General features: G+C 40.7%; 1 protein-coding gene across 1 annotated transcript in view; it reads left to right on the top strand.

Moving 5' to 3' along the window:
- TRHDE (thyrotropin releasing hormone degrading enzyme) overlaps positions 1 to 27,734 on the top strand; it is a 670,942-nt gene that overhangs the window by 521,349 nt on the left and 121,859 nt on the right. The window contains exons 8-10 of the mRNA XM_056574110.1: positions 4,128 to 4,193; positions 8,233 to 8,420; positions 11,831 to 11,919. Coding sequence (XP_056430085.1) covers positions 4,128 to 4,193; positions 8,233 to 8,420; positions 11,831 to 11,919 — 343 coding nt within the window. The remainder of the gene's footprint in view (positions 1 to 4,127; positions 4,194 to 8,232; positions 8,421 to 11,830; positions 11,920 to 27,734) is intronic.

The following is a 27,734-nucleotide window of genomic DNA, read 5'->3' as shown; positions in this document are numbered from 1 at the left end:
TTAAGGTCTAAATTGGTGATTTACACAGGGGTGGCTGATTTTACAGTGGTTATGACATAAACGCAAAATAATAAATACCCACATGTGACCCCATTTTGGAAACTACACCCCTCATGGAATGTAACAAGGGGTATAGTGAGCCGTAAAACCCCACGGGTGTTTGAAGAATTTTCGTTAAAGTTGAATGTGAAAATGAAAAAAAAAATGTTTTCACTAAAATGCTGGTGTTACCCTACATTTTTCATTTTCACAAGGGATAATAGGAACCCCCCAAATTTGTAGCCCCATTTCTTTTGAGTAAGAACATACCCCATATGTGGATGTAAAGTGCTCTGCGGGCGAACTACAATGCTCAGAAGAGATGGAGCGCCATTGGGCTTTTGGAGAGAGAATGTGTTTGAAATTGAAGGCCATGTGTGTTAACAAAGCCACCATAGTGCCAGAACAATGGACCTCCCCACATGTGACCCCATTTTGGAAACTACACCCCTCACAGAATTAAATAAGGGGTGCAGTGAGCATTTACACCCCACAGGTGTCTGACAGAATTTTTGGAACAGTGGTCCATGAAAATGATAAATAAAATGTTTCATTTGCACAGCCCACTGTTCCAAAGATCTGTCATATGCCGGTGGGGTATAAATGCTCACTGCACCCCTTTTAAAATTCTGTGAGGGGTATAGTTTGCAAAATGGGGTCACATGTGGGGGGTCCACTGTTCTGGCACCACGGGGGGCTTTGTAAACGCATATGGCCCTCGACTTCTATTCTTTTCTCTACAAAAGCTTAATGGTGCTCCTTCTCTTCTGAGCATTGTAGTTAATCCACAGAGCACTTTATATCCACATATGGGGTATTTCCATACTCAGAAGAAATGGGGTTACACATTTTGGGAGGCTTTTTCTGCTATTACGCCTTGTGAAAATGAAAAATTTGGGGTAACACTAGCATTTTAGTGAAAAAAATCTAATTTTTCATTTTCACATCCAAATTTAGCAGAAATTTGTCAAACACCTGTGGGGTGTTAAGGCTCACTGTGTCCCTTGTTATGTTCCTTGAGGGGTGTAGTTTTCTAAATAGTATTTCATGTGTTTTTTTATTTTTATTTATTTTTTGCTGTTCTGGCACCATAGGGGCTTCCTAAATGTGACAAGCCCCCCCAAAAAACATTTCAACTAAATTTGCTTTCAAAAAGCCAAATGGGACTTCTCTTCTGAGCATTGTAGTGTGCCTGCAGTGCACTTGACGTCCACACATGGGGTATTTCCATACTCAGAAGAGATGGGGTTACAAATTTCTCCTACTACCTCTTGAAAAATGTAAACTTTGGGGGAAAACCAGCAGTTTAGTGAAACAAAAAATTAATTAACACATCCAAAAAGTCATCAAAAACATGTGGAGTGTTAAGGCACACTGCACCCCTTGCCATGTTCCTTGAGGGGGGTAGTTTCCAAAATAGTATGCCGTTTTTTTTTTTTTGCTGTTCTGGCACCATAGGGGCTTCTTAAATGTGACATGCCCCTCAAAAACCATTTCAGAAACACTCACTCTCCAAAATCCCATTGTCGCTCCTTCCCTTTCTGAGCCATCTACTGTGCCCGCCGAACACTTGACATAAACATATGAGGTATTTCCTTACTCGAGAGAAATTGGGTTACAAATTTTAGGGTGATTTATCTCCTTTTACCCCTTGTAACATTTCAAAAACTGGGTCTACAAGAACATGCCAGTGTAAAAAATGAAGATTTTGAATTTTCTCCTTCACTTTGCTGCTATTCCTGTGAAACACCTAAAGGGTTAACACACTTTCTAAATGTCATTTTGAATACTTTAAGGGGTGCAGTTTTTATAATGGGTTCGTTTATGGGGAATTTCTAATGTTAAGACCCCTCAAATCCATTTCAAAACTGAAAGGGTCCATTAAAAATTCCGACTTTGAAAATTGTGTGAAAAATTGGAAAATTGCTGCTGAACTATGAAAATATAAATTAGACATATTGTATATGTGAATCAATATATATAATGTATTTGTTATGTCTATTTTCCTTATAAGCAAAGAGTTTCAAAGTAAAAAAAATGCTAAATTTTCTAATTTTTCAACAAATTTTGGAATTTTTCACAAAGAAATTATGCAAGTTTCGACTAAAATTTACCACTGACATAAAGAAGAATATGCCAGAAAAAAATAATCTCTGAATCAGAATGAAAAGTAAAAGCATCCCAGAGTTATTAATGCTTTAAGTGACAGCGGTCAGATGTGCAAAAAATGCTCGGGTCCTGAAGGTGAAAATGGGCTGGGTCCTTAAGGGGTTAACAGAGCTAAGGAACTAAAACGAAAATGCAAAAGTTAAACATGGCTGTGTCTTCAAGTCCCGATTGGGCTGTTTTCTGAACAAGTAACAAAGCAAATTGTGTGTTTATGCTAAGTTACAACAGTAAACTAAACATACTTTAAAGGGTACTCCAGTGGAAAAATAAAAAGCATTTTTTTTAAATCAACCGGTGCCAGAAAGTTAAACAGTTTTGTAAATGACTTCTATTTAAAAATGTTCATCCTTCCAGTACTTATCAGCTGCTGTATGCTCAACCGGAAGTTGTTTTCTTTTTTACTTTATTTTCAGTCTGACCACAATGCTCTCTGCTGACACCTCTGTCTTTGTCAGGAACTGTCCAGAGCAGGATAGGTTTGCTATGGGGATTTTCTCTTGCTCTGGACAGTTCCTGAAATGGACAGAGGTGTCAGCAGAGAGGACTGTGGTCAGACAGAAAGGAAATTCAAAAAGAAAATAACTTCCTGGGGAGTATACAGCAGCTGATAAGTACTGGAAGGATTAAGATTTTTAAATAGAAGTAATTTACAAATCTGTTTAACTTTCTGGCACCAGTTGATTTAAAAAAAAAAATGTTTTCCACTGGAGTACCCCTCTAATGTCTGCTTTTTCTTGTAGGGTCATGGCCTAAAAGCAATACAGCTTAACAATTGTAAAGCTTATCAAAGGGGAAAATGGTTGTACAATTCCCTGTTAAGCATTGATGGATGGCATGGAAATCATTTCACATCAGTTATTGTCAGTAAATGACTGTGGGGCTAAAAGTCTGTGCCTGATTTAGTACTTGACTCTAGGTTATGGTAGATATAAAACCTAACTTTATTGGCTAAACATGCTCCAACAGAGCATAGAGAAATTGATTTTATAAACCACCATATGTCAAAATCCAAAACAGAATCCAACAGTAACATTGAAATACACAAACGAGAATAGTATATTCTAATAATGCATAAATACTGTAACACATAAGTTTTGGTGCACTACTGTTGTAGATGTAAACAGTAACATATGGCTAACCTTCAAACTGATGTTAAAATTGAGACATTAGCCAGTATATCCTTATATAAAGAACATATCTAAGCCCACATACCAATGCCAAAGTTTCTCAAGTGGCACGGAACCTAACACTAAACCTACCTAACCTAACACTAAACCTACCTGTGCCGTATGGGCAATACCAGGGGCCAGTGGGCAATTACAGCGGTATTAGGTCCGACTCACAGCCTGTTCCCAGTTCACTCCAGTGTGGCTAAGCACACATACAGTGGGAGGAGGGAGGCAGGCTATAAGCCCCACCCAAGTAGGCTGATATGTTGCCAGCCTCACAGGTGCACCTAAATGCTGCCTATAATAGTGATTATGGCGCATTAGATTTGAAGTTTATACACCTCCAAGTATAAGATTTGAACAACAAGAAAAAATGTGGTCTCAAATGACAGGAAATGCTCAACTCCTAATGAAGTTGTATTTTAATAATTACATTACATTATATTCTAATTATGTAAGAAAAATATACAATATTTTGATCAAATGTATTTATTGAAATGAGAAGTTGTACCCTGTATTAGGAGTCTGCAACCCATTATGTGGTATGCAACTACCAGCAAGTCTTGGAAGTCTGTCTTATGTTTTCACTATGCAATAAAATAAAAATGAATTAAAGACTGTATCCATGACCAGTCAGGTAAAGTATGTGCAGCTGTTGAAGTTCTTTAATTTTCACGCTCAAATGTTTTCATGTTTGTGATGAATCTTCAGTTATAATATATTATTCTCAATACATTTTTCCATTTATAGGATTTTTTAACAATCCACAAATATGGCAATGCTGCAAGAAAAGATCTTTGGAACACTCTCTCAAAGGTGAATTACACACCCACACTTCCAAATACACACACACACACACACACATACACATTTACACACACTGATCAATCATAATATATCTGACACTGAGACATTACAGAAGATCCTGGAATAGGGATTTTGTCACTTAGAAAATACAGGCCAATCTGCAGGCATTATGTCAATGGTTTAGGAAGAGCTCAGTAGATTGATATAGAGTTGTGCAGGAAAAGTTCCAGGATTGCTTGTCATTTATTCATGTAAATCTCTGCTCATTCTGGTTCTAATAGTCAAGTGAGTGGCCCTGTTCCGTGATTGACAGCTATCAGTACACACTGTATAAGTAGTATGCATGAAGCGAGAACTGAGTCGGAGCACCCACTTTACTGCTTAGTCAAGAATGTACTAAGTAGTCTAGGGAATGGTCCAACTCACTGTTTAACAGCTCTCTCTCCATCTGCAATGTTTGGAAGACAATCAACACCAGTCATGTTACTTGAAGGGGGTTTCTCACAAACTCAAGTTGTCAAAATTTGATGTGTTTCTTATACAGATATGTAAAGGAGAGCACATGTGCTGATTTTAGGTCAAATTATCTACATTGCTGTACTGTTCTTCCGCCCATTGATATGATCACTTCCTGGTTTCCTCTCTGAACTGTTGTCAGAGAACAGAGCACACACTTTCCCACAATCCTTCTTGCTTGCATACACAATAGAGGCTAACAAGCAATATGTGGCTGCATTCACATTATGTTTAGGCACTATGGCTGCCAGGTCCAGCTGGGAAACTTAAAAACCGTGGGCTCCTGTATCCTAGGTGGACCGGCAGCAAAACCCATTCACTATAATGAGCCAAACAGATAGTGACTCCGGTCGGCTCATTTTTGCCCCGTATCTGGTTTTGTGACCGGACCTAAAACCATGGTATACTATATTTTTAGGTCGGGCCACAAAACCGTATATGGGGCAAAAATTTGATGACCGGTATCTGAATCTGGTCAGCTCATTTAAGTGAGCATCCTTTACGTCAGCTGTTGTGCCTAAGACTGAGCTGCCTGACCATCTCTATGAATGACCAAAGACAGTTAATACCAAGGACAACAGGTCAAAACAATGCAGGCACGTGGGGTGACTAGTAAGTATTTATCCCTTAAATAGGACATTTTCAGAAATGCCTGTTTAGACCTATTAATCTTTGTGGTAAAACCCCTTTAAACCATTCCTTAAGACTGGGGGAGATTTATGAAAACCTGTCTAGAGACAGAGTTGCCGAGTTGCCCATAGTAACCTATCAGATTATTTCATTTCTGAAAAGAACTCTGAAAATGAAAGAAGTGATCTGATTGGTTGCTTTGGGCAACTCAGCAGCTTTTCCTCTGGACAGGTTTTGATAAATCTCCCCCAATGTTTGCAGTGTAGCAAGGCTCACTATCCTACAGGAAGCAGACACTGCCTTTAGGGAATACTTGGAATGCCCCAAATAACCTGCCATTTTTAGATACTCTGACTAGCCATGACTATTCAGTCATTCAGACCTTATGTTCATTTTCCACTACATCAGCTTTCATTCTTACTTGCAGCCTAATATATGCAACCCCAGGAGCCATTGTCACAAGATAATCAATGCTATTCTTTTCACATATCGGTAGTTTAAATGTTATGACTGTTGGGTGTATATATAGATTATATAGCATAAATGTATGTATATATATATATATATATATATATATATATATATATATATATATGCAAATAATAAAATGTTGCAGTATCTTTTAATACCTTTTTTATTGGACTAATAGCATTTTGTAGAGACAAGCTTTCGGGATTCCTACCGTTATCAAGTCCAAAGCAAATCTGAGCTTACAAGCTGAAGACACAGGTTACATCTCAAAAATATGCAGGGGTTAAGACAATAGATGTGGAGAATTCACACTAAGTTGGGCCATAAATTGTCCTGTTATGGGAACATAGACTGAATAGATAAGGATGAGAAAAAGGGGGAAGGAGGGGGGAGCAGGGGAGAGACTGTAGCAGGACATAGTGAGATGCAAAAGAGAACACAGTGCAGGTTATAAGAGAATCCAGTACATAGCACAGGTTATAAGAAATTTTGATAATGAGATAAGAAGCTCAAATCCACATTAAGTCCCCTTTTTTTCGAGTCAAAAAAGAGTATCATTTTGGCTTCAAATGTCTTTCTCTCTTGAGTGTTTTTGAAGTTCCCTCTCAGTATCTTGATTGTAAGGTCATGTATGGAGTGGCCTGTTTGGGTAAAATGGTGTCCAACTGGGGTGCAGTAGTCATTTTCTTTATGGCGGTTGATGGAATGTCTGTGTAGATTCATCCTTTCGTTGAGTTTCCGGCCGGTTTCTGCAATGTAGCATCCCATGTCACATTTGGTGCATTGTATCATGTAGACCACATTTGGGGATGTGCAGGAGTATAGTCCCCTAATGTTATATGTCTTGTTGTTGTGGGTGGCTTCCACCTTGGTGCGGATATGTTGGCAGAGTTAGCAGCGTGGTTTGTTGCAGGGTTTGGTCCCATTGTCTGTGTCTGTTCTTTCTGTAGGCAATTTTCTGCTGACCAGCTTTTGTTTTAAATTGTGTAGTTGTCTGAAGGCCAAGATGGGAGTTTCAGGGAAGATTTCTTTTAGCATCTCATCTTCCGCCAATATCGTCTGTAGGTCCTTGATAATTTTTCGTATTTCTTCAAGGGCCGGATTGTATGTGGCTACCAGTGGTACGCGTGGTGATGGTTGTATCTCTCTGTATTGTAGCAGGTATTCCTGTGGTGGTTGAAGGGCGGAGTGTATTTTCCTATTGATTGTCCTAGGTTTGTATCCTTTTGTTTGAATTTCTCAGACAGTGTTCGTAGGTGCATGTCTCTGTCATCAGGGTTGGAGCAGATGCGATGGTACCTGGTGGCTTGGCTGTATATGATGCCTTTCTTAGTGTGTGATGGATGGAAACTGGATTTATGTAGATAGCTGGATCGGTCTGTGGGTTTTCTGTATACAGATGTGTGTAGTGTGTTCCTGTTTATTGTGACAGTAGTGTCCAGGAAGTTCACACTTTCTGTAGAGAAGTCCATTTTGAGTTTGATAGATGGATTGACAAAGGTGGAAGCCGCCCACAACAACAAGACATATAACATTAGGGGACTATACTCCTGCACATCCCCAAATGTGGTCTACATGATACAATGCACCAAGTGTGACATGGGATGCTACATTGGTGAAACCGGCCAGAAATTCAACGAAAGGATGAATCTACACAGACATTCCATCAACCGCCATAAAGAAAATGACTACTGCACCCCAGTTGGACACCATTTTACCCAAACAGGCCACTCCATACATGACCTTACAATCAAGATACTGAGAGGGAACTTCAAAAACACTCAAGAGAGAAAGACATTTGAAGCCAAAATGATACTATTTTTTGACTCGAAAAACAGGGGACTTAATGTGGATTTGAGCTTCTTATCTCATTATCAAAATTTCTTATAACCTGTGCTATATACTGGATTCTCTTATAACCTGCACTGTGTTCTCTTTTGCATCTCACTATGTCCTGCTCCAGTCTCTACCCTGCTCCCCCCTCCCTCCCCCTATTTCTCATCCTTATCTATTCAGTCTATCTTCCCATAACAGGACAATTTATGGCCCATCTTAGTGTGAATTCTCCACATCTATTGTCTTAACCCCTGCATATTTGTGAGATGTAACCTTTGTCTTCTGCTTGTGAGCTTAGATTTGTTTGCACTTGATAAAGGGAGGAATCCCGAAAGCTTGCCTCTACAAAATGCCGTTAGTCCAATAAAAAAGGTATTACAAGATACTGCAACATTTTATGATTTGCATCTGCATCACTGGACTAATACGGCTACTCAAATTTACTATATATATATATATATATATATATATATATATATATATATATATATATGTATATATATATCATCTGCAGTCTGCATCAGGTGCATAAGAATTAGAGGCTGTAAATGCAGATATTGCTTTTACTCAAGAAACTAACTGAACTTATCTTTAGGTATTGAAAAATGAAGGTAAATCTGTCAACATTCAAGAAGTGATGGATCAGTGGACACTACAAATGGGGTATCCCGTCATAAGTATAATAAGAAATGAGACCGTGGATGATGGTATAACAGTTACTCAGGAGCACTTCTTATATAATATAGATGTTAATAACCGAGACCTTGAGCAAAAGAATAATAGGTATGTTTGTGATGTTTTTATATATATTAATTATCTACAAATATTTACAATATGCATCACATCTTGATTTTTATATTATTATTTAATGTTATAAATAATTTGATCTGAGGAAGAATCATTGCCTAATTGTTTCCCACAATCAGCTCAATAAGAGATTAGATTATTGCTGTTACCCATATAAGTATATGGAGAAGGTAGGGGGAGTAAAAGGAAGTAGCTGCAGAGAGAGATATATTAACACACTATTGCTATTTCTAGCATATGATCCTAAAAGTGATATGCAGAGAGGAGTTATTACTGTATAACTAGGCAAAGCCTCTGTACTGCACTCTGTAAAAGCTGGAAACCATTATCTGAAATATCATAGTATGTATACAGATTGTCAAGGAGTTGTCTTACAAAAGTCTTTAATAAAATAATCTTAGCTGATCTGAGGGCTGTATTCTATGGGAAGACCAGGTAGCAATTTTCCCCAGGGTTTCACCAATAGTGATGAAAAACAGGGGCCATATTCGAATTCGCAATATTTCGCAAATATATGGATGAATAATCATCCAATGTTCACGAAATTTGCATATTCGCTATATTCATTCCCTTTTTTTTCCATGCGAAAATTCCTAATAAAATTTGCATAGTGCGCATGCACGATTATTTCTTTCACCTAAAAGAAGGGAGGGATCAGTGTCCTCTGGAAGTGCCGATATTCGTGAATATTTGCATATTCACATATACGAAATATTTGTGCTCCACACCGACTCACACAGTAGATAATATTGGAGCCTTCTTTGGACCACAAGCTGGAAGCAGGGAGAGATGATCACTTTTTTATTTTTTTTATTTACACAGTACACAACATTGTTGTGATGTGTACTGTGAAGAAAAAAATACGAAGATTTGTCATTACGAATATATATCACTATTTTCTAAATATTAAGTGCCGATCTTCGCGGTAAAAATATGCATTTCAAATATTCACGCTTAACACTAGTCACCAATAGAAAATAAATTATTATAGGGTTCTCAATAAAATTTATTGAGTGTTCCTCAAAAGGTACCTACTTTGGTTCTCACGGTGGCAGGTTGTGTCCAAAAATATTGGGACCACTTCTGATCCCACTAGTAGACTATCCCAATCTGGAGATGAGTCTATGGGACTTCTGGCAACTTACTCTACAAATCTGGATAGTCTGCAAGCAAGTCAAGGGATCAAAGGAGGCTCTGAAATTTTAGACTTCACCAGCTGCCAAGAGTACCATTTAAAAAGGGCCTGTGGTCAATAAGAAAAAAAAATACTACAATGCTCCCCCTGTTCCTGAGACACATGGGTTTAATTTAAATACCTACCATTTGCTTTTAATGAATTGTCAGATGGGTGGAAACTTTATTGCAGAATGGGGTGTGAATGCTAATCTCAGGGAAGAGGGGCTAAGAAGGCATGATTCATAGTCAGGAGGTACAATTATAAAGCGTGAAAAGTATTCAATGAAAAGTGCAGGTAGTCAACCAAATAGTAAAACCCTATAAAGCTCAGTAACGGTAGGACATACCATAGCAGGTTATTTTTAAAGAAAAAAAGAAGCTTTGAAGCCATTCTCCACTTTGGCTAAGAAATTAGGGGTCTAAATTTCCGAGACTCTACTCTTATAACTAGACAAAAAAATAGATTTACCTTTAGTCCTCTGCAGGTCCCACTGCAGTCCGTGTTTCATCCACTTTTAGTTCCCTGCCACTCGTCTTTTCTGCCTGCTTCCAAGGCAGGAATTTGGAGCATGACCTGCCTACTCAGACGGAACATTGAGATGTCCAGTGATTGATTGAATGGGCAGGTCCTGCTCCGAGCTCTTATCTAAGAAGCAGGTAAAAGAGACAAGCAGCATGGGACCAGAAGCAGATCGAATGAGATGGTTGTGACAATCCCTTTAGCAATTTGACCAAAGTGAAAAAGCAAAGTGCAAATCAAAAGATTTGAATTTTGATGTAAAATATCTATTTTTAAATAGCACATATAAACCACTAAAATAATAGATGTTTATGTACAAGTTTGAATTGTTTACTTTTTCATTTATACTTCTCCATTACATTCTTAGGATTGTAAGATTTTCATAATTCACAATGTTAATGTATAAATATACCTTATAAAGCTTTTTTTCATACCTGTTCAAAATCCATGGGCTGTACAACTTGGAATATCAAGTAGGGGAGGTTAGAAAGATCATTCTGTCACATACTTGCCATTGAGTTATGATTCACTAATGTATTGCAGATTTGTCATAGCCATCATTAATTGACAGTTACGTTAGTTATGAAAAGTGACAAATGATATCAACTGGCAAACTTTAATTCCTAAGTAATGACCCCCAGAGGTGATAACTTTAGATCAGCTTAAAGGTCAAGAACTTCAGGGGAAAGTTAATATCACCCAATTCACCTCTTTAGCAAGTTTAATATGATTAATTTTAATTAATAAAATTCATTAAAAAAAAAGTCTAAATGACGGAAATCACTGTCACTGAAACAGGTTGATTAATATACTTTTTTGTCTTACTGTTTTTTAAGCAAAATAAAAAAAAGGTATGTCCAAATTTATACCAATGCCAAAATGCATAAATGTACACAACACAGACAGTTATAAAGCATGACCTGTACTGCTAGTTATGGTTAATTTAGAAAATGTGTTTTATGTAAATTATATGTCAAGACACACAGTATCATCCAATATAGCATTTAAAGGGGTACTCCAGTGGAAAAAATTTTTTTTTTTAAATCTAATGGTGCCAGAAAGTTATACAGATTTGTAAAGGACTTCCATTTAAAAATCTTAATCCTTTTAGTACTTATCAGCTGCTGTATGCTCCAAATTATTTTTGAATTTCTTTTCTGTGTGACCACAGTGCTCTCTGCTGACACCTCTGTCGGGAACTGTCCAGAACAGGATAGGTTTGATACGAGGATTTGCTCCTACTCTGGACAGTTCCTGATGTGGACAGAGGTGTCAACAGAGAGCACTGGGGTCAGACTGGAAAGAAATTAAAAAATAAAAGAACTTTCTCTGTAGTATACAGAAGCTGATAAGTACTGGAAGGCTGAAGATTTGATATAGAAGTAATTACAAATCTATCTGGCACTTTCTAGCTTTATATAACTTCACTCCCTGGCATATATTTCACACCTTAAAAAACATATCATTCTCATAGTTAACTTACTTTTCACATAAAACAGTATAGGAAACTATTTGACACCATTGACCAGTAACTGGCATGTTGAGCAATGCTATTAGATATGTAGAACATGTCAATGGTAGCAACTACTATTTATTGTCATAAGAGTCCCTAGAACATATATACTTTTCATCTTTCACTTTCCGCATGAATAAGCTGATGATTTCTTGCATATGTCTCTTTATTTTGTAGTTACCTTTGGCAGATTCCATTAACCATTGCCATAGGAAATAGTAGCCATATCTCCCCCCAGACAATTTTATGGGTGTCTAACAAATCAGGTAAGGGCATGTACCTTAAGATATAAAATTGTAAGTTGTTAATCTTGACATTTTTGAAAATGCACCAGGGGACTAGGAGACAACCCAAGTGCACCAAACCTCCAAATGAATATCAGAAGGTTTGCTTATAATTTGTTTTATTTCTTTTCTTTGCAGTGTTATTTCTTATCTCTAGAGAATATTTTCTGTGAATGAGTACCCAGAAATAAACAGCAAATTCCAAAAAGAGCAACATTAATGCTTTGTAAAGACATTGCATGCTGCTATCTAGTAGCTCTAGTAGCTCTTCCAGTTTTATTGCCATTAATACATTGAAACTCATTTGCGGTTTAGGTGCACAAATTCAGCGGCCCTCATTTATCAAATCTTTCTAAAAGAAAAACTTTTTTGCCTATGACAAACACCAATAACAAACATCAGAGCACCACTTTTATTTCTTAAACTGCTCTGTTAAAATTAAACCTGAGATCTGATTGTTTGCTATGTTCAACAAAGTGTTTCTTTGTTTAGAAGAAGTCATAAATGTGCCCTTTTTGTGCCTGTACAAAGTACATTGTAATTATTTGCAAAATCATTTTTTATGTCTTTTTATTATATGCAGTACAGTCAGTTTTAATGAAATAGGCTTAAATGAGAACTATTGTGTAAAAAATGAATCTTCTATCCAAAGGATAGTGCATACATCTTAGATTGTGGGGGTGGGGGGGTGGTCCTACTCAGCTATCTCCAGCTCTCCCATGTATGGAGGGGACGTGTCTGCCATTGCTTCATGTGGTGGTGGATGTGCTTGGGGGGAGGGATTCCGAACGCTTGGACCTCTGGTGATCTAAAACTTATTCCCTATCCTATGGATGGGGGTTATAATTTTGTGCACAATAGTTTTTCTTTAAATAATTGATCAGGCATAATAACTGATAACTGCATTTGGTCATTTGGTACTGTATAAAGAGTATGTACGGTTTCAAAATAAAATACTTATTCCTAAGTGAGCTTCCTGACAAGCAAAAGCAGTACTTATCATATGACAATTGAGTCTTATTTTACTCATCCTTAGAGTTACATTAGCAGACTTGCTTTGGATTAGTGTTGAGCGGCATAGGCCATATTCGAATTTGCGATATTTTGCGAATATATGGACGAATATTCATAATATATTCGCTAAATTCTCATATTCGTAATATTTGCGTTTTATTTTCGCATATGCAAAAAATTAGCATAAACGAAAATTCGCACATGCGAAAATGAGCATATGCGGAAATTCGCATAAGTGAAAATTCGCATATGCGAAAATTAGCATATGCCAATTTTCACATATGCGAAAATTCGTACGCCAGTCTCACACAGTAGTATTAGAGCCTTCTTTGCACCACACAAGCTAGAAGCAGAGAGGGATGATCACTGTGATGTGTACTGTGAAAAAAAAAACGAAAAAAAAGAAATGAATATTCGTAATTGCGAATATATAGTGCTATATTCGCGAATATTTTCAAATTTGTGAATATGGGATATTCGCAAATAAAATCTGCAGTAAGATTTGCCGAACCAGAAACTAATCTAGTTGATTTATTTAGTCTTGCTAAAGTCATCCCACTTTCTGTGTTTATATTTCTGGATTAAGTAAGTCGAGAGTCCTATTCCATACTTCTCCAAGGAATAAGAACACTTTGAAAACAGAACAACTTTTTCAAGGCTAAATGATTTAATGGCCAATTCATTACATTTGGGTTCAGTGAATCTTACTGTACATTCACACTACTATACTTGATGAAGACTGGCTTTATTCAGATTTATTTGTCAAAAACACGTGGAAGTGGAATTTTATGTTACAAGATAAATAAATTTGTTGTTAAAGTCTAGTAAAAGTTGTTCCAATTATTTTAAAATACCTATATAGGGTAACATGCATACATCTGTTAAAAATGTTTCAAATAAATCATATTTTTTAAGAAACACAAGTCTTCAAAATATATAATAAATATTCTGCAGAATACCATCGCTAGGAAAGTAACATCCGATTTTTTATTATTTTTATTATGGTATTACCCCTTGATCTTTTGATCCTAGCAATCATTTTCCTGATGTTGTTTATCACATAAAATACTTTGCAATAAGGTTAGGAGCTGTGAGAATTCAATCAATACAAAATACATCAGATTATATGTAGTAATGTGAGCATATCCTGTAGTTTACTTTGGTCATGACATAAAATAAAAAAATGAAATCACAAAAACTCACATACTCTTTGTTCTTTAAATAATAAGCACATAAAATGTTATGTTTACGCAAAATGGCAAAATGTAATGCATTTGGCTGCTCCTGCTCCTCCTCTCCTGTCAGATGACTAGAAAAAACGCCCATTTCGTGAAACCTAAACTGTGCTCCACTGTGCCCCTCCCCCTCCTCCTCCTCCAGTTAGGCCCCCACAGGGCTCATGTGGCCATGAAATATAGGCACCACATCTCCAGTGCCCTGAACAGCCATCGTTTCCACTTGTAGGAAATTAAGCAGGGGAATGACGTTGTTCAACCCATAATCCTGGCGACTTACTAGTAATGTGTCACGTATGAGTTGCCATTGGTTGACATTGAAGTTACACAGGGGAGTCCCCCTATCCGCAGGGTGCATGGCTTAGGCTTCCTGCAGTTCCTCCCCTGTGTGACTCCATTCGCCAAGGCAAACCATGGGAAGAACAGCGTGACACCACTGTGCCCTGCACACATGGTATTCTGGAGGGGCACTGAGACTTGTCCGTTCAGTGGAGGCTGAGGACATGGTGGAGGATGAGGAGGTGGAATCGCACACTGTCACAGGACCAACAGCCAAAGAGCGTGGAGGCGGAAGCGGCGGGACCTGTCCAAGTTGCTGTTGTGGCTGTGCAGGAACCACATTAACCCAGGGGCCCATAAAGGGCATGTATTGTCCCGGACCGTAGTTACAGCTCCACACGTCGGCGCTGCTGTGCACTTTGGTACACACTGACAGTCTCAAGGACTGGCCCACCTTCTGTTCCACAAAATTTCCGCACAGAAATGACGGCTTGGGACTCTCCAACTCGGCTTGGCACAAGCCATCAGTTCTCTGAAAGGTGCAGAGTCCACCACAAAGGAGGGGCTGCAGCACCAGCAACTTGGACAGGAGCACATTCAGCTTCAGCTGAGTGGGTGCATACTGTCTCTTGGACATGGCTTCACTGATGGATTGCTTGTTTCTCCAGGGCTGCTTTATGGTGATGCTGCATGTGTTGATGCAGGGCCGTGGTGCCAACATTGGGACCTTGGCCCCGTTTCACCTTCTGCCGACACATCTTGCATGTGGCCATGTTAACCTCCTCCGGATGCTTGATGAAAAGCTGCCACACTGCTGAGTAGCTGATTTTCCCACCAGCAGTCGGCACTGATTGACTGCTACTGCCGATGACTCCAGGATCCCCTGTTCCACTACCTCCCGGGAAGGTTACCTGCCATGAAGCAGCTGGTCTACCCCGGGCACGTTTGGCTCCAGACTTTCCACTTCTGCCACCATGCTTACTGCCAACCATGTTATCACATTGCTGGCTCAGCTACTGCCTAGCGGGCAACCTGCAACCCTCTTCTATTGATGATGAAGCACCTTCTACACCCGGCTCCCAAGTGTGATTGGCTTCATCATCATTGAGTTGTTTATGCACGTCACTGATGTCCTCCTCAGGTTCCTCAACAGTGTCTGCTTCAGGAGCCTGAACGCTCGCAATAGCCACCTCCCACGCCACTCTCCTCATCACTACTTGCCCGCCTAGTGTAGGAAACGGCGGATGCCTCCTCCGCTTCTTGGCTGGGCAGTAGTTGCTGACTTTACACTAAATAGTGGAGCTGAACCCACAGCATAAGATACTACTGTGGGGGAGGGAACAGCACAGGGCCAAGGCAATGGGAAGACAGGGACTGCTCCCAAGCCATGCCAACTTAAGGTTGTGTCTAAGGGACCCACCAACGGTTGACTGGGGGTGTCTGATGTCACTTGTGATGAAATGGAGGACCGTGTTAACCAATCGATGACGGCAGATGGGTTGCTGGTCGAGACATGACCTCTACCTGATACTGGGAGCTCAGGCCTCTCGCTGCGACTCCTGCTGCCACTTGCCCCTAGTCTGCTGTGACCTCTGCCTGCGGCTGATTAATTTAGGCCTCTGCAACTCCTCTGTGCACATCCTTGCACTTCTCTGCCTGACATACTTAGTGCGTATATGAGGGGAGGACACTACGCTCCACTACGCTTAAAACAGTATTTGTCTACAACACCACTGTGTGTGTACTTTTGGCGGGACTTTCATAGTAACTAGGCCATTAGAACTTTAACTGGAACAATATGGTACACCACTTAGATGTACGTATGTGGTATGCACTTATGATGGGAGTACAATGCGCCCCAATATGCCTAAAAGAGTATCAACACCAGCAAGTGTGTACTTTTGCCTAGCCTTTCTCAGTAACTAGGACCTCAAGGCTTTAACAGGAACAAAATGGTACACCACTTAGATGTACGTACGGGGTATGCACTCATGAGGGGAGTGCAATGCGCTCCAGTATGCCTAAAACAGTATTTGTCTACAACACCAGCAAGTGTGTACTTTTGCCTGGCCTTTCTCAGTAACTAGGACCTCAAGGCTTTAACAGGAACAGAATGTTACACCACTTAGATGTACATATGTGGTATGCACTTATGAGGGGAGTACAATGCACTCCAGTACGCTTAAAACAGTGTTTGTCTAGAACAGCAGCAGGTGTGTACTTTTGTCTGGCCTTTCACAGTATCTAAACCCTTAAGACATTAACAGTAACAAAATGGTCCACCACCTATGTACGCACAGGTTACACTTAATAGAGGACAATACACTCCGCTACTCAACCAGTATTAGGCACTAATAGCAGGTGATTGTGGCTTTTAGGTCTCTGCTCACCCTTACTGGCTGGCTACTATTAGCTTTTAAGTTGCTGTACACACCAGTGCTGCAGCACACAGCCGCTGTATACTACACCCAAAATTGCACTCTCTCTCTCCATCTCTCTCCCTTCCTTATCAGTGTTTCTAGGCTGGATTTGGGCTTGAGGTGAATCGCTGCTGTAAAAATGCTTTTCTGTGCAACACACACTGCTCTCTGTCCCTCTCTTTCTGCAATAGAATGCTGATGTGAGTGGCCGCAAGATGGCTGCCGAATATATAGGGCTGTGACATCACAGGGGTGGCTGGCTGCAGATAGGATGCATGCTGCAAGTGATTAAGGGTCATCCTGCCTACCCTTGTTCCTGCCTTCCCAGCATTCCTTGCCCCATGTCCTGACATGTGGAGCCGCCATCTTAGATTCCCTGGAGCCTGGACTGCACTAAATGGAGTTATATGTTTCGAATCACGGCAATATTCGCATTCGTTGCAAAGCAAATTTTTCCTGAAATATGTTTGTCAGATGAAATTCGCTCATCCCTAGTCCTAGGTATTACGTAAGGTTACCCCAAAGTGACCCCTCTCAGAATCAGTGGATTGGAGAAAAATAATTTGTAACTGGCCACATTTTCTGGTACTAAATCTAATGTGCAATGTTTAAGTTAGTTTGTAACCTAAGTGACTTAATGGGGGAGATTTATCATAACCTACGGCATCCGTTTTAGGACATTGTCAGTTTTCAGTTGACTCCCTCATCCAAAATGCTGTCATGCCTCAGACAATTGTCCCTCAGATGCAACTTCCTGCCGCATAGCAGAGCTGACGCTGCACAGCATGTATAGCAGAGTCGAAACTGTGAAACTTGCACGTGTACTACAGACGCTACATGTTCTACAGAGTCTGTATAGCAGAGCCAACACTGAATAGCATGTACAGAAGAACCCGTAGAGCAGAGAGCGGACACTGACTCGGCTCTGCTATACAGCAGGAAGGTTTTACGTCTTAGGGATGACAGAGTTTCAGATAAGGGAGTTTAGGATGACGGAGGAGGGAGTTGCAGCTGATGTCTGACGGGGATTGGACTGAGGGAGGAGGTGGGACGCTGTTTCGCCTGATGGGGCAGGGAGTTATGGCTGACGACTGACAATGTCCTAAAATGGACACTGTAAAAACCTATGTTTCTATGTTGCCCATAGCAACCAATCAGTTTGCTTCTTTCCTTTTTCAGAGGCTTTTTAAAAAATGAAAGAAGCAATCTAATTGGTTGCTATGGGCAACTCAACAACTTTTCCTCTGCACAAGTTTTGATAAATTTCTCCCAATGACTCTAAAAAGGGTGTGTCCCTGTAAATCTGAGGAATTAAATATGTAAGGAATCTGGTAACCACTTGACTATGCAAAAGTAATGCTATTTTTCTACAATACAAACATATTTTATGTGTGAGTATGATCTAATGTTTGATGTCTTTCAAACAGACTAGACTAAATCATTCATCCTCAATTAAAGATTTGTATATTTATATACTTATCTGTTTGACTTTTGATAAATTGAAAACCAATTTGTGTTAGGAAGGGTAGTTCAATAAACATCAGTAAGAAAAAGAGAAAACATTAGATTTCAATAGAAATCAATGTCACTGACATTTATGTACTTAAAATCACTATATGCAACAGAAAACATGAAAATAACCAGGTCCTTGTGACCTGGATTTAAAAATATTGCTTAAAATTGTTGTTTTGAGAACATAAATTCATTAAATATAATTCCCTACATACAATTATTTTGTCCATGACCATACCTAAGCAACTCCAGTGGGAGAGAGCTCACATCAGGGACGGTAGCAGATGAACGGTTGACTAGTTAGAGAAAGACATGTGGTCTGTTCCAGGAGGACTGGCATCCAGAGTGAAGTTGAGTGACCCCAGGAAGAGCCTTAGTATAAAGTATTATTTGTCCTGGTAGGTTAGCTAGGGTGTAAAGGAGTAGTGTAGTGAAAGATAACGTATCCCCTATCTAAAGTGGATAAGATCATGGGCAATCTCCTGAACGGGGCCCCAGCAGTCTGCTGGAGTGGCAGCCGACTCCACCCTCAATTAATCCCATAGAGATACATGGAGGGGGCGTGTTGGCTGCGGCTTCATACATTTGTCATTGGTTGGAATGACCAATTCCGGCAGACTGCTGGGCCCCGTTCTGTAGATCGCAGGGGGTTCCAATGGTATATGACTTATCCAAAGGATAGGGGATAAGTTATTTTTCACTGCACTACTCCTTTAAGTTAAAAGAAAGAAAATCATCTTTGTTTCTTTATCCAAAGTTATCTGGAGGCTGCCCAGGCATGATGAGAGTTGTAGTTTAACAACAGCTGGAAACCATGCTGTACTAAGCACAGCACACTGGTCTCTAACATGTGGCGCTCCAGCTGGTTCAAAACTACAACTTATGTCATTCCTTAGTCTCTCTTGATATGAGCTAGTTCATCTGATCTACAAGTTAAAAGACAATACATTACAATACAAAATTACTTTTCCTTTTTTACATAAACTTATCATTATTATTTATTATTTTATTATTTTTTATTATTATTCTTATTTTTTTTTTTTTTTAAAGCTTACCTTGATTTATTATTTTTAGATAAGTTTCTCTGGCAGCTTCTTTGTAAGGAAAAAAGTTTCCATAGCATAATTATGTGGGAGGCTGTTTATGTCATGCTCTGAAAAACATAGACTGTGACAAAAGGCTGCAACTATGTATTAAAAAAGTAGCATAGAACAATTGTTTTTAATCTGTGAAAAGCTGTTATAATGCTTGTATTTTAGAACTTTTGATCGATTGATGCTAATGCACCTGACATGCATACATTAGTTTGTATCAGCCTGTCAGAACTTTATTACCACTTTATTACTTAGCTGCTACTTCGTTGTTGCTGCTTGTATTACAAAATATTACCTGTACCTTAGAATTATATGTCCCTTAATACTTGCATAATAATATACTTAATACTTGCATAATAATAATAAGGAAATCCATATTAGAGTAAATTCCCATGTGGCAAATTTTGTTGCAGTTGTTTTGACCACTCTCAAACTTGTAGAAATACATGTGTTCACCACTATAAGAACCCCAATGAAGAGAACAGATCTGTTAAAGAAACATTGGTAGCTAAAATTTGTTGCATAGGATTCCACTATAAAGAGAAAGAGTAAACTATTTACAGTACACAAAATTAGTACAGTATAATAGTTTTACAGAAACTTTCATTGCAATCTGAAATGTATTTTGAACACTTCCAGAATTTTTCACATTTTGTTAAAATAATAACAATTTTCCCACATCAATCTGCACTCAATACCCCATAACTAGAATATTGAATTAGAACTTGTTGAATTAAAAATGAACAACTTGGGGCGTGGCCTGGACGCGCATGGCGGAGGTCGCATAGTCTGTGAGCTCCACTCGTCACCGGGTCTATAGCGGCACACACCGGCTCATCTCACCCAAACCGCTTAAGCTCACACAATTCTTCCCGGTGGCTGATTCCCAAGATGGCGCCGAAGGCCTTCCAGCCGGCTGTGTGGGATTCTCCCGGTCTGCAGGTGCGTCACCTACCTCTCTGACCTTCGGTCCTCATCCCAGATCCCCTCCCCAGGGTTCTGCCAGCCCAGCTTTGGTTGGTTCCCCGCTCCACTCTACCCCAGCATCACAAGGAGATGACTGCTCTCTGCCACTCCAGCATACCTCATTGGCGGGAAGAGGGCCCTGCAGTGGGTCGTCCCACCCGCTCACCAAAGCTGCGCTTCTTGCAGTAGCAGCAGACCTTACATCCACCATACAGAAATAAATTTGGCCATCGGTTTCCAGCTTACAACAGGATATTCACTCCCTTGGCTCCCGAACCTCTCACGTGGAGAACAAAATGGGGGAACTTACCTCAGCCCATAACTCTGTTGTGGACAAAGTTAACCTCCTGGAAGATGAGCTTGCGGCCTTGAGATCTAAAATGGCTGACATGGAGGATCGTTCCCGGAGGAACAACCTCCGCATCCAAGGTATCCCTGAAGATGTCAAAACGGAGGACTTAGCTAGTTTTGTTCTGGATTACTTTGCTCGGCTTTTACCATCTGCATAGTCCAATGACCTCCTCTTGGACCGGGTCCACCGTCTGCCAAGGCGAAAGCAGTCCCACAAGCTTCTCCGAGGGATGTTATTATGAGGGTGCATTTTTTCCACATTAAGGAACAGATTATGATGGCGGCCAGGCGCTCACCCACTCTTCCAACCCGCTTCTCATCCCTCTCCATCTTTGCTGACCTCTCTGCAGCTATTATGGCTAGAAGACGGGAATTCGCCAAAGGTACCAGCATCTTACGTTCCAACGGAATCCCCTACAAGTGGGGCTTTCCTACTAAAATTATCGCTACCTATAATGGCTCCAAACATGTTGCAGCTTCACCTGAAGATTTGCTGGAGTTATGCTCCACCTGGCACCTTTCCTCATCCACTTCCACCACCACAACTTCGTTTCCAGAGGTCCCCACCCACCCTCCACCTGGGATCCAGGAGGAATGCACTGTGGTACAGTATTCAAAGCGCAAATCTAATTTAGCTCAATGTATCTGTATGGGATTAGTTGATGTTATGCCGGTCTGGCACATATTAGGTATGGATCTGGTTTTCTCCGTATCTTCCCATAGATGGATTCCTCTCAGGACCATCATTCTCTCTGCACTCTTTTTTTTGGTTAATATCTGGTTGACTTGTATGTGTTATTTGTTTGTTCTTTATTTGTATTCCTGCACATCCCCCACTCTCACTAATTTAGTAGTGCTGGTGTATATACTGCTATTTTATTACAGTAATGTTGTAGCTCTATTTCTGCCGAGCTGTCCCCCTCTGTTCCCGCTATGGTGAAGCAACTAGTTTCTCTTAATGTTAAAAGAATAAATTCTCCATTCAAGCTTTCCATGGTCTGGGCTGAAGCCAGATGCCTGCAGGCAGACATATTGTGCTTGCAGGAAACTGACTTATTGGAAACGGACTCGGTCCGACTCAGACACAAAAATGTCCTCCATCTCTTTTTCTCTCATGCGCACCAGAAGAAGAGAGGAGTTGCTATTGCGTTCAGGGACACTGTTGCTGTCTCGGATGCGGTGGTTGAGGCGGATGGCGGTGGCAGATATTTAATTGTGCATTGTCTCCTTAACTCAGTCAAATATTCTATTGTGGCACTTTATGCTCCCAACACAAAACAACACCCATTCATCAAACACGTTCTGTCTCTGGGGGCGGGATTCTCCCCTGCTGCTCGTCTCATAGTGGTTGGCGATTATAATGCCACTCTCTGGCCTTCCGTTGATTCTACATCCTCCTCAAGATTTGCCAAACCTACCCCTATTTTCAGACTATTTCTGAACATGACCTAATTCATGTCTGGAGGATACAGCACCCCTGTGTAAGGGATTTCACTTTCTTTTCACACCCCCACAACATCTACACAAGAATTGATTTTGCCCTTGTCAGTCGCCCACTTCTCCACTCAATTTCGAAATCCCACATACACATGATCACGTGGTCAGACCTCGCCCCTATATCCATTACTATAGAGGAGAATTCTCCTACGCGTAGATCAACCCCATGGGGAGCTAGTCCTTATGTCCTCCAGCTTCCCACGTATCAACCTAGCTTGAAATCCAGCATAGCCTCCTTTTTTTCCCTCAACAAAGGCTCAGTGGCCTCTAATGCTGTCTTGTGGTGTGCATTTAAAGCCACCATCAGGGGGTTCTCATTAGTCATCAGATAAAGGGCGGCCAAAAGACTTTTGCTGCAAATGGATCTTGCCGACCTACACAGACAAAACAAACACTCCAGTACACCTCAACTGCAGGCTCGCATTTCGGCACTCCACTCTTCAGACCTACACAAGTTTGATATAGCGCTCAGACGTATGCAGCTCCAATCCTACTGGTCTGCCAATAAACCTGGGAAGGTCCTAGCCAAACAGCTTAAAGTTCGGGCAGCTAGAAGCAGGATTTAATTTATGTCCTTACCTGATGGTACAAAAGTCTTCGACCCCCAGTCCATAGCCAATGCCTTTGCATCTTACTACTCTTCCTTATATAACCTCTCGTGTGAGGGAGAGAGAAAGCAAAGCGCTCCAATGTGCAGAAAAAACAATGAAATGGAGAGCCCCCCACAAAGTGAAGACTCACCAGATGGTGTTGTGCAAAACGTAGAGGCACAACACTCGTAGATGCATTCTCCTTGTGGAGAAGTAGTGATCGTGGACTGCAGCTTAACCTACCAAGGCTGTGCAGCGAGGGAACAAACGGAATTCCAGGGTGTCACACCACTAAAGGTGCGGGCAGAAACAGGATATTTTTGCAGCGCTGTCCACGAGCCAAGGTAAGGGGAAAATTTATTTATTTAATAACTAATGAATACATGTAACGCGTTTCAAGGACGCTCCGTCCTTTTCATCAGACATGCTTTATGTGGATACAATCGAAGAATATATACTTGTCTGGTCATAGGAATCGGAAATGACCTCACTTAATTTACATAAGGGTAAGGTCATATCACATAGGGGTAGGGTCATATAGTAGCGTAAGTTACATATAATTATTTTAAAACAACATAACATTTCAATAAAAACAACATTTAAAAAAATATAACAATATTCACAATTCATTATTGGGTTGTTTTTTCTTATGTAACTTACGTTATATTATAATTATAAATAATTGAAATGTTGTTTTTATTGAAATAATATGTTGTTTTAAAATAATTATATGTAACTTACACGACTATATGACCCTACCCCTATGTGATATGACCTTACCCTTATGTGAATTAAGTGAGGTCATTTCTGGTTCCTGTGACCAGACAAGTATATATTCTTCGATTGTATCCACATAAAGCATGTCTGATGAAAAGGACGGAGCGTCCTTGAAACGCGTTACATGTATTCATTAGTTATTAAATAAATAAATGTTACCCTTACCTTGGCTCGTGGCCAGCGCTGCAAAAATATCCTGTTTCTGCCCGCACCTTTAGTGGTGTGACACCCTGGAATTCCGTTTGTTCCCTCGCTGCACAGCCTGGGTAGGTTAAGCTGCAGTCCACGATCACTACTTCTCCACAAGGAGAATGCATCTACGAGTGTTGTGCCTCTACGTTTTGCACAACACCATCTGGTGAGTCTTCACTTTGTGGGGGGCTCTCCATTTCATTGTTTTTTCTGCACATTGGAGCGCTTTGCTTTCTCTCTCCCTCACACGAGAGGTTATATAAGGAAGAGTAGTAAGATGCAAAGGCATTGGCTATGGACTGGGGGTAGAAGACTTTTGTACCATCAGGTAAGGACATGAATTAAATCCTGCTTCTAGCTGCCCAAACTTTAAGCTGTTTGGCTAGGACCTTCCCAGGTTTATTGGCAGACAAGTAGGATTGGAGTTGCATACGTCTGAGCGCTATATCAAACTTGTGTAGGTCTGAAGAGTGGAGTGCCGAAATGCGAGCCTGCAGTTGAGGTGTACTGGAGTGTTTGTTTTGTCTGTGTAGGTCGGCAAGATCCATTTGCAGCAAAAGTCTTTTGGCCGCCCTTTATCTGATAGCTAATGAGAACCCCCTGATGGTGGCTTTAAATGCATACCACAAGACAGCATCAGAGGCCACTGAGCCTTTGTTGAGGGAAAAATAGGAGGCTATACTGGATTTCAAGCTAGGTTGATACGTGGGAAGCTGGAGGACATAAGGACTAGCTCCCCATGGGGTTGATCTACGCGTAGGAGAATTCTCCTTTATAGTAATGGATATAGGGGCGAGGTCTGACCACGTGATCGTGTGTATGTGGGATTTCGAGATTGAGTGGAGAAGTGGGCGACTGACAAGGGCAAAATCAATTCTTGTGTAGATGTTGTGGGGGTGTGAAAAGAAAGTGAAATCCCTTTCACAGGGGTGCTTTTCATCAGACATGCTTTATGTGGATACAATCGGAGAATATATATTTGTCTGGTCATAGGAACCGGAAATTACCTCACTTAATTTACATAAGGGTAAGGTCATATCACATAGGGGTAGGGTCATATAGTAGCGTAAGTTACATATAATTATTTTAAAACAACATAACATTTCAATAAAAACAACATTTAAATTATTTATAATTATTATATAACGTAAGTTACATAAGAAAAAACAACCCAATAATGAATTGTGAATATTGTTATATTTTTTTAAATGTTGTTTTTATTGAAATGTTGTGTTGTTTTAAAATAATTATATGTAACTTACGCTACTATATGACCCTACCCTTATGTGATATGACCTTACCCTTATGTAAATTAAGTGAGGTCATTTCCGGTTCCTATGACCAGACAAGTATATATTCTTCGATTGTATCCACATAAAGCATGTCTGATGAAAAGGACGGAGCGTCCTTGAAACGCGTTACATGTATTCATTATTTATTAAATAAATAAATTTTACCCTTACCTTGGCTTGTGGACAGCGCTGCAAAAATATCCTGTTTCTGCCCGCACCTTTAATGGTGTGACACCCTGGAATTCCGTTATATAACCTCTCGTCTGCTTCTGACCCTCTTCTCCCAGTTCCCTCTCTATTTTCTCCGTCCTTTCTTCTGTTAATCTGCCCTTTTTATCCTTGGAAGCTATCTCCTCCTTATCCTTACCCTTTTCTCCCTCAGAGGTGTTGGAGGTGATCAGGGCACTGAAAGGAGCTAAATCACCGGGTCCTGATGGATTGGTGAACGAATTCTATAAAATTCATGCGGAGGTCCTGGTTCCTCACCTTACTGCTCTTTTTAATGAAATAGCACAGAAAGGACGCATCCCACTGGAGATGCTGGAAGCGACGATTGTAACCCTCCCTAAACCAGGAAAACCTCCTACCCCCCTACCCCCAATTTCAGACCCATTTACCTCCTAAATTGTGACCTCAAATTGTACTCTAAATTGTGGGCGAACTGCATATCTAATGTTTTGCCGAAGCTTATCCATACCGACCAGGTTGGGTTATTCAAGGGCCGTCAGTCCTCAGACGGCACAAGACGCTTCCTCAACATCATTGCTGATCCTCACCATGGTTGGATGCCTTCTCTTCTCCTTTCTCTGGACGTGGAGAAGGCGTTCGACTGGGTACACTGGGAATAACTTAGGGCAGTTCTTATGAAATTTGGCTTCCCCCCCTTTATTGTAACGAGCTTAATGGCACTATACTTTGCACACTCAGCCAGGGTGTTTACCTCTGGTGTCCTCTCCTACCCTTTCATGATCTCAAACGGAACACGACAGGGGTGTCCCTTGTCTCCTATCCTCTTTACTCTGGTCATGGAGCCCTTCGCTGAGCATCTCCAGAGCGACGCCCGTAGTACTGGGATTGGGGTGGGCAGCGAGGAGCACAAAATTGGGCTCTTTGCAGAACACGTACTGATTGCCCTATCGTCTCCTGTACGCTCCTTGTTCTGGACATCAGCTCTCATTTCAGTGCTGCTAGTTTTTATAAACTTAACACCTCCAAATCAACTGTCCTTCCCAATTTTCTCCCTCAGGCTGATATCTTGGCACTGAAAGCCTCATGTCCTCTCCAATGGGCCTGTGAGGGAATTACTTACCTTGGCATTTTTCTTACCTCTTCTATATCTAAACATATCTCTTCTGACCTATCCTCTTTGACCTCTTCTCTCTCTCTCAAGATATTGCTTGCTACTCTCACGTCCAACTCTCGTGGTTTGGGCGCATTGCCGTGACCAAAATGTTCTTCCTACCTAGTATTTTGTACCTCTTCCGCGACTTGCCTAAGTTCCCGGTGGCAGCTACCAAACGACTACAGTCGTTACTTATGCGATTTATTTGGCAGGGTGGGAAAGCAAGAGTTGCGGCCAGAATTATGTTCCTACCAACTAAACTGGGCGGTTTGGGTTGTCCAGATCTCCTCAATTACTATAGGGCCTCTCACCTAGTTAGTCTTAAGCAATGGTGGCCGAATGATACAGATGCTCGTTGGCTGCCCATGGAAGCTGCCACCGCAGGAGTTCCCTCTTTTTGCCATTTACTCTGGAAATGTGCCATCCTCCGATCCCCACCCTCCTCTATCAGTCCTACTATAGCAGCTAGTTTGGACATCTAGCACTTTGCTTTATCCTCTAATCTCCTCTCACTCTGCTTTTATGCTTCCACTCCCCTTTCCATCCTCTCGATTCTTCTTCCTCATATTGACTTCTCTAACTGGCTGGCTGGGAGCATCGAACACCTGGGGGACATCAGTTCCCAGTCTTCCCTCCTCAATTGTCTCTTCACACATCATACCACACAAGGACTTCTATAAATTCTTACAAAACAGGCACTTCATCTCCTCTCACTCCTGGCCGTCAGACTCGGGTGACGTACTCTACTCTCTGTACTTCACTAACAAAGTGGGGAGTGTGGGGGGGGGGTGTCTCCAAAGCATATCACCACTTACAGACTCTTCACTTGTCAGACTCCCACTCCTTACAAACCATGTGGGAAAGAGATTTGGGAATGGTGATTTCGGAGAATCAATGGTTGTCGCTCTATTCCCTCCCATTTAAACTTTCTAAATGTACAAACCATGTAGAATCAACTCGCAAACTTATGTATAGGTGGTACTACACCCCAGAACGTCTATCTAAAATCTTTCCACAAACGCATCCTACCTGCTAGAGGTGTGGCGCACAAGTGGGGACCTTTCTTCACATCTGAGGGTCCTGCAGTGCTGGACTAGGGTGCTTCACTTGTTGCATGATGTGCTTAACATTGACATCCCCTGAGGTCCGGACTTGGCTTTATTGTCTATTCATCTCATGGACTTCCCTGACGACTGTAAAGCGATTACTTTCCACATACTCACAGCGGCACGAACC

This window comes from Hyla sarda, chromosome 4, assembly GCF_029499605.1.
Source record: "Hyla sarda isolate aHylSar1 chromosome 4, aHylSar1.hap1, whole genome shotgun sequence".
Taxonomy (NCBI): Eukaryota; Metazoa; Chordata; class Amphibia; order Anura; family Hylidae; genus Hyla; species Hyla sarda.
Note: the sequence above shows the minus strand (reverse complement) of the source record. Positions and strands in the feature narration are given on the sequence as shown.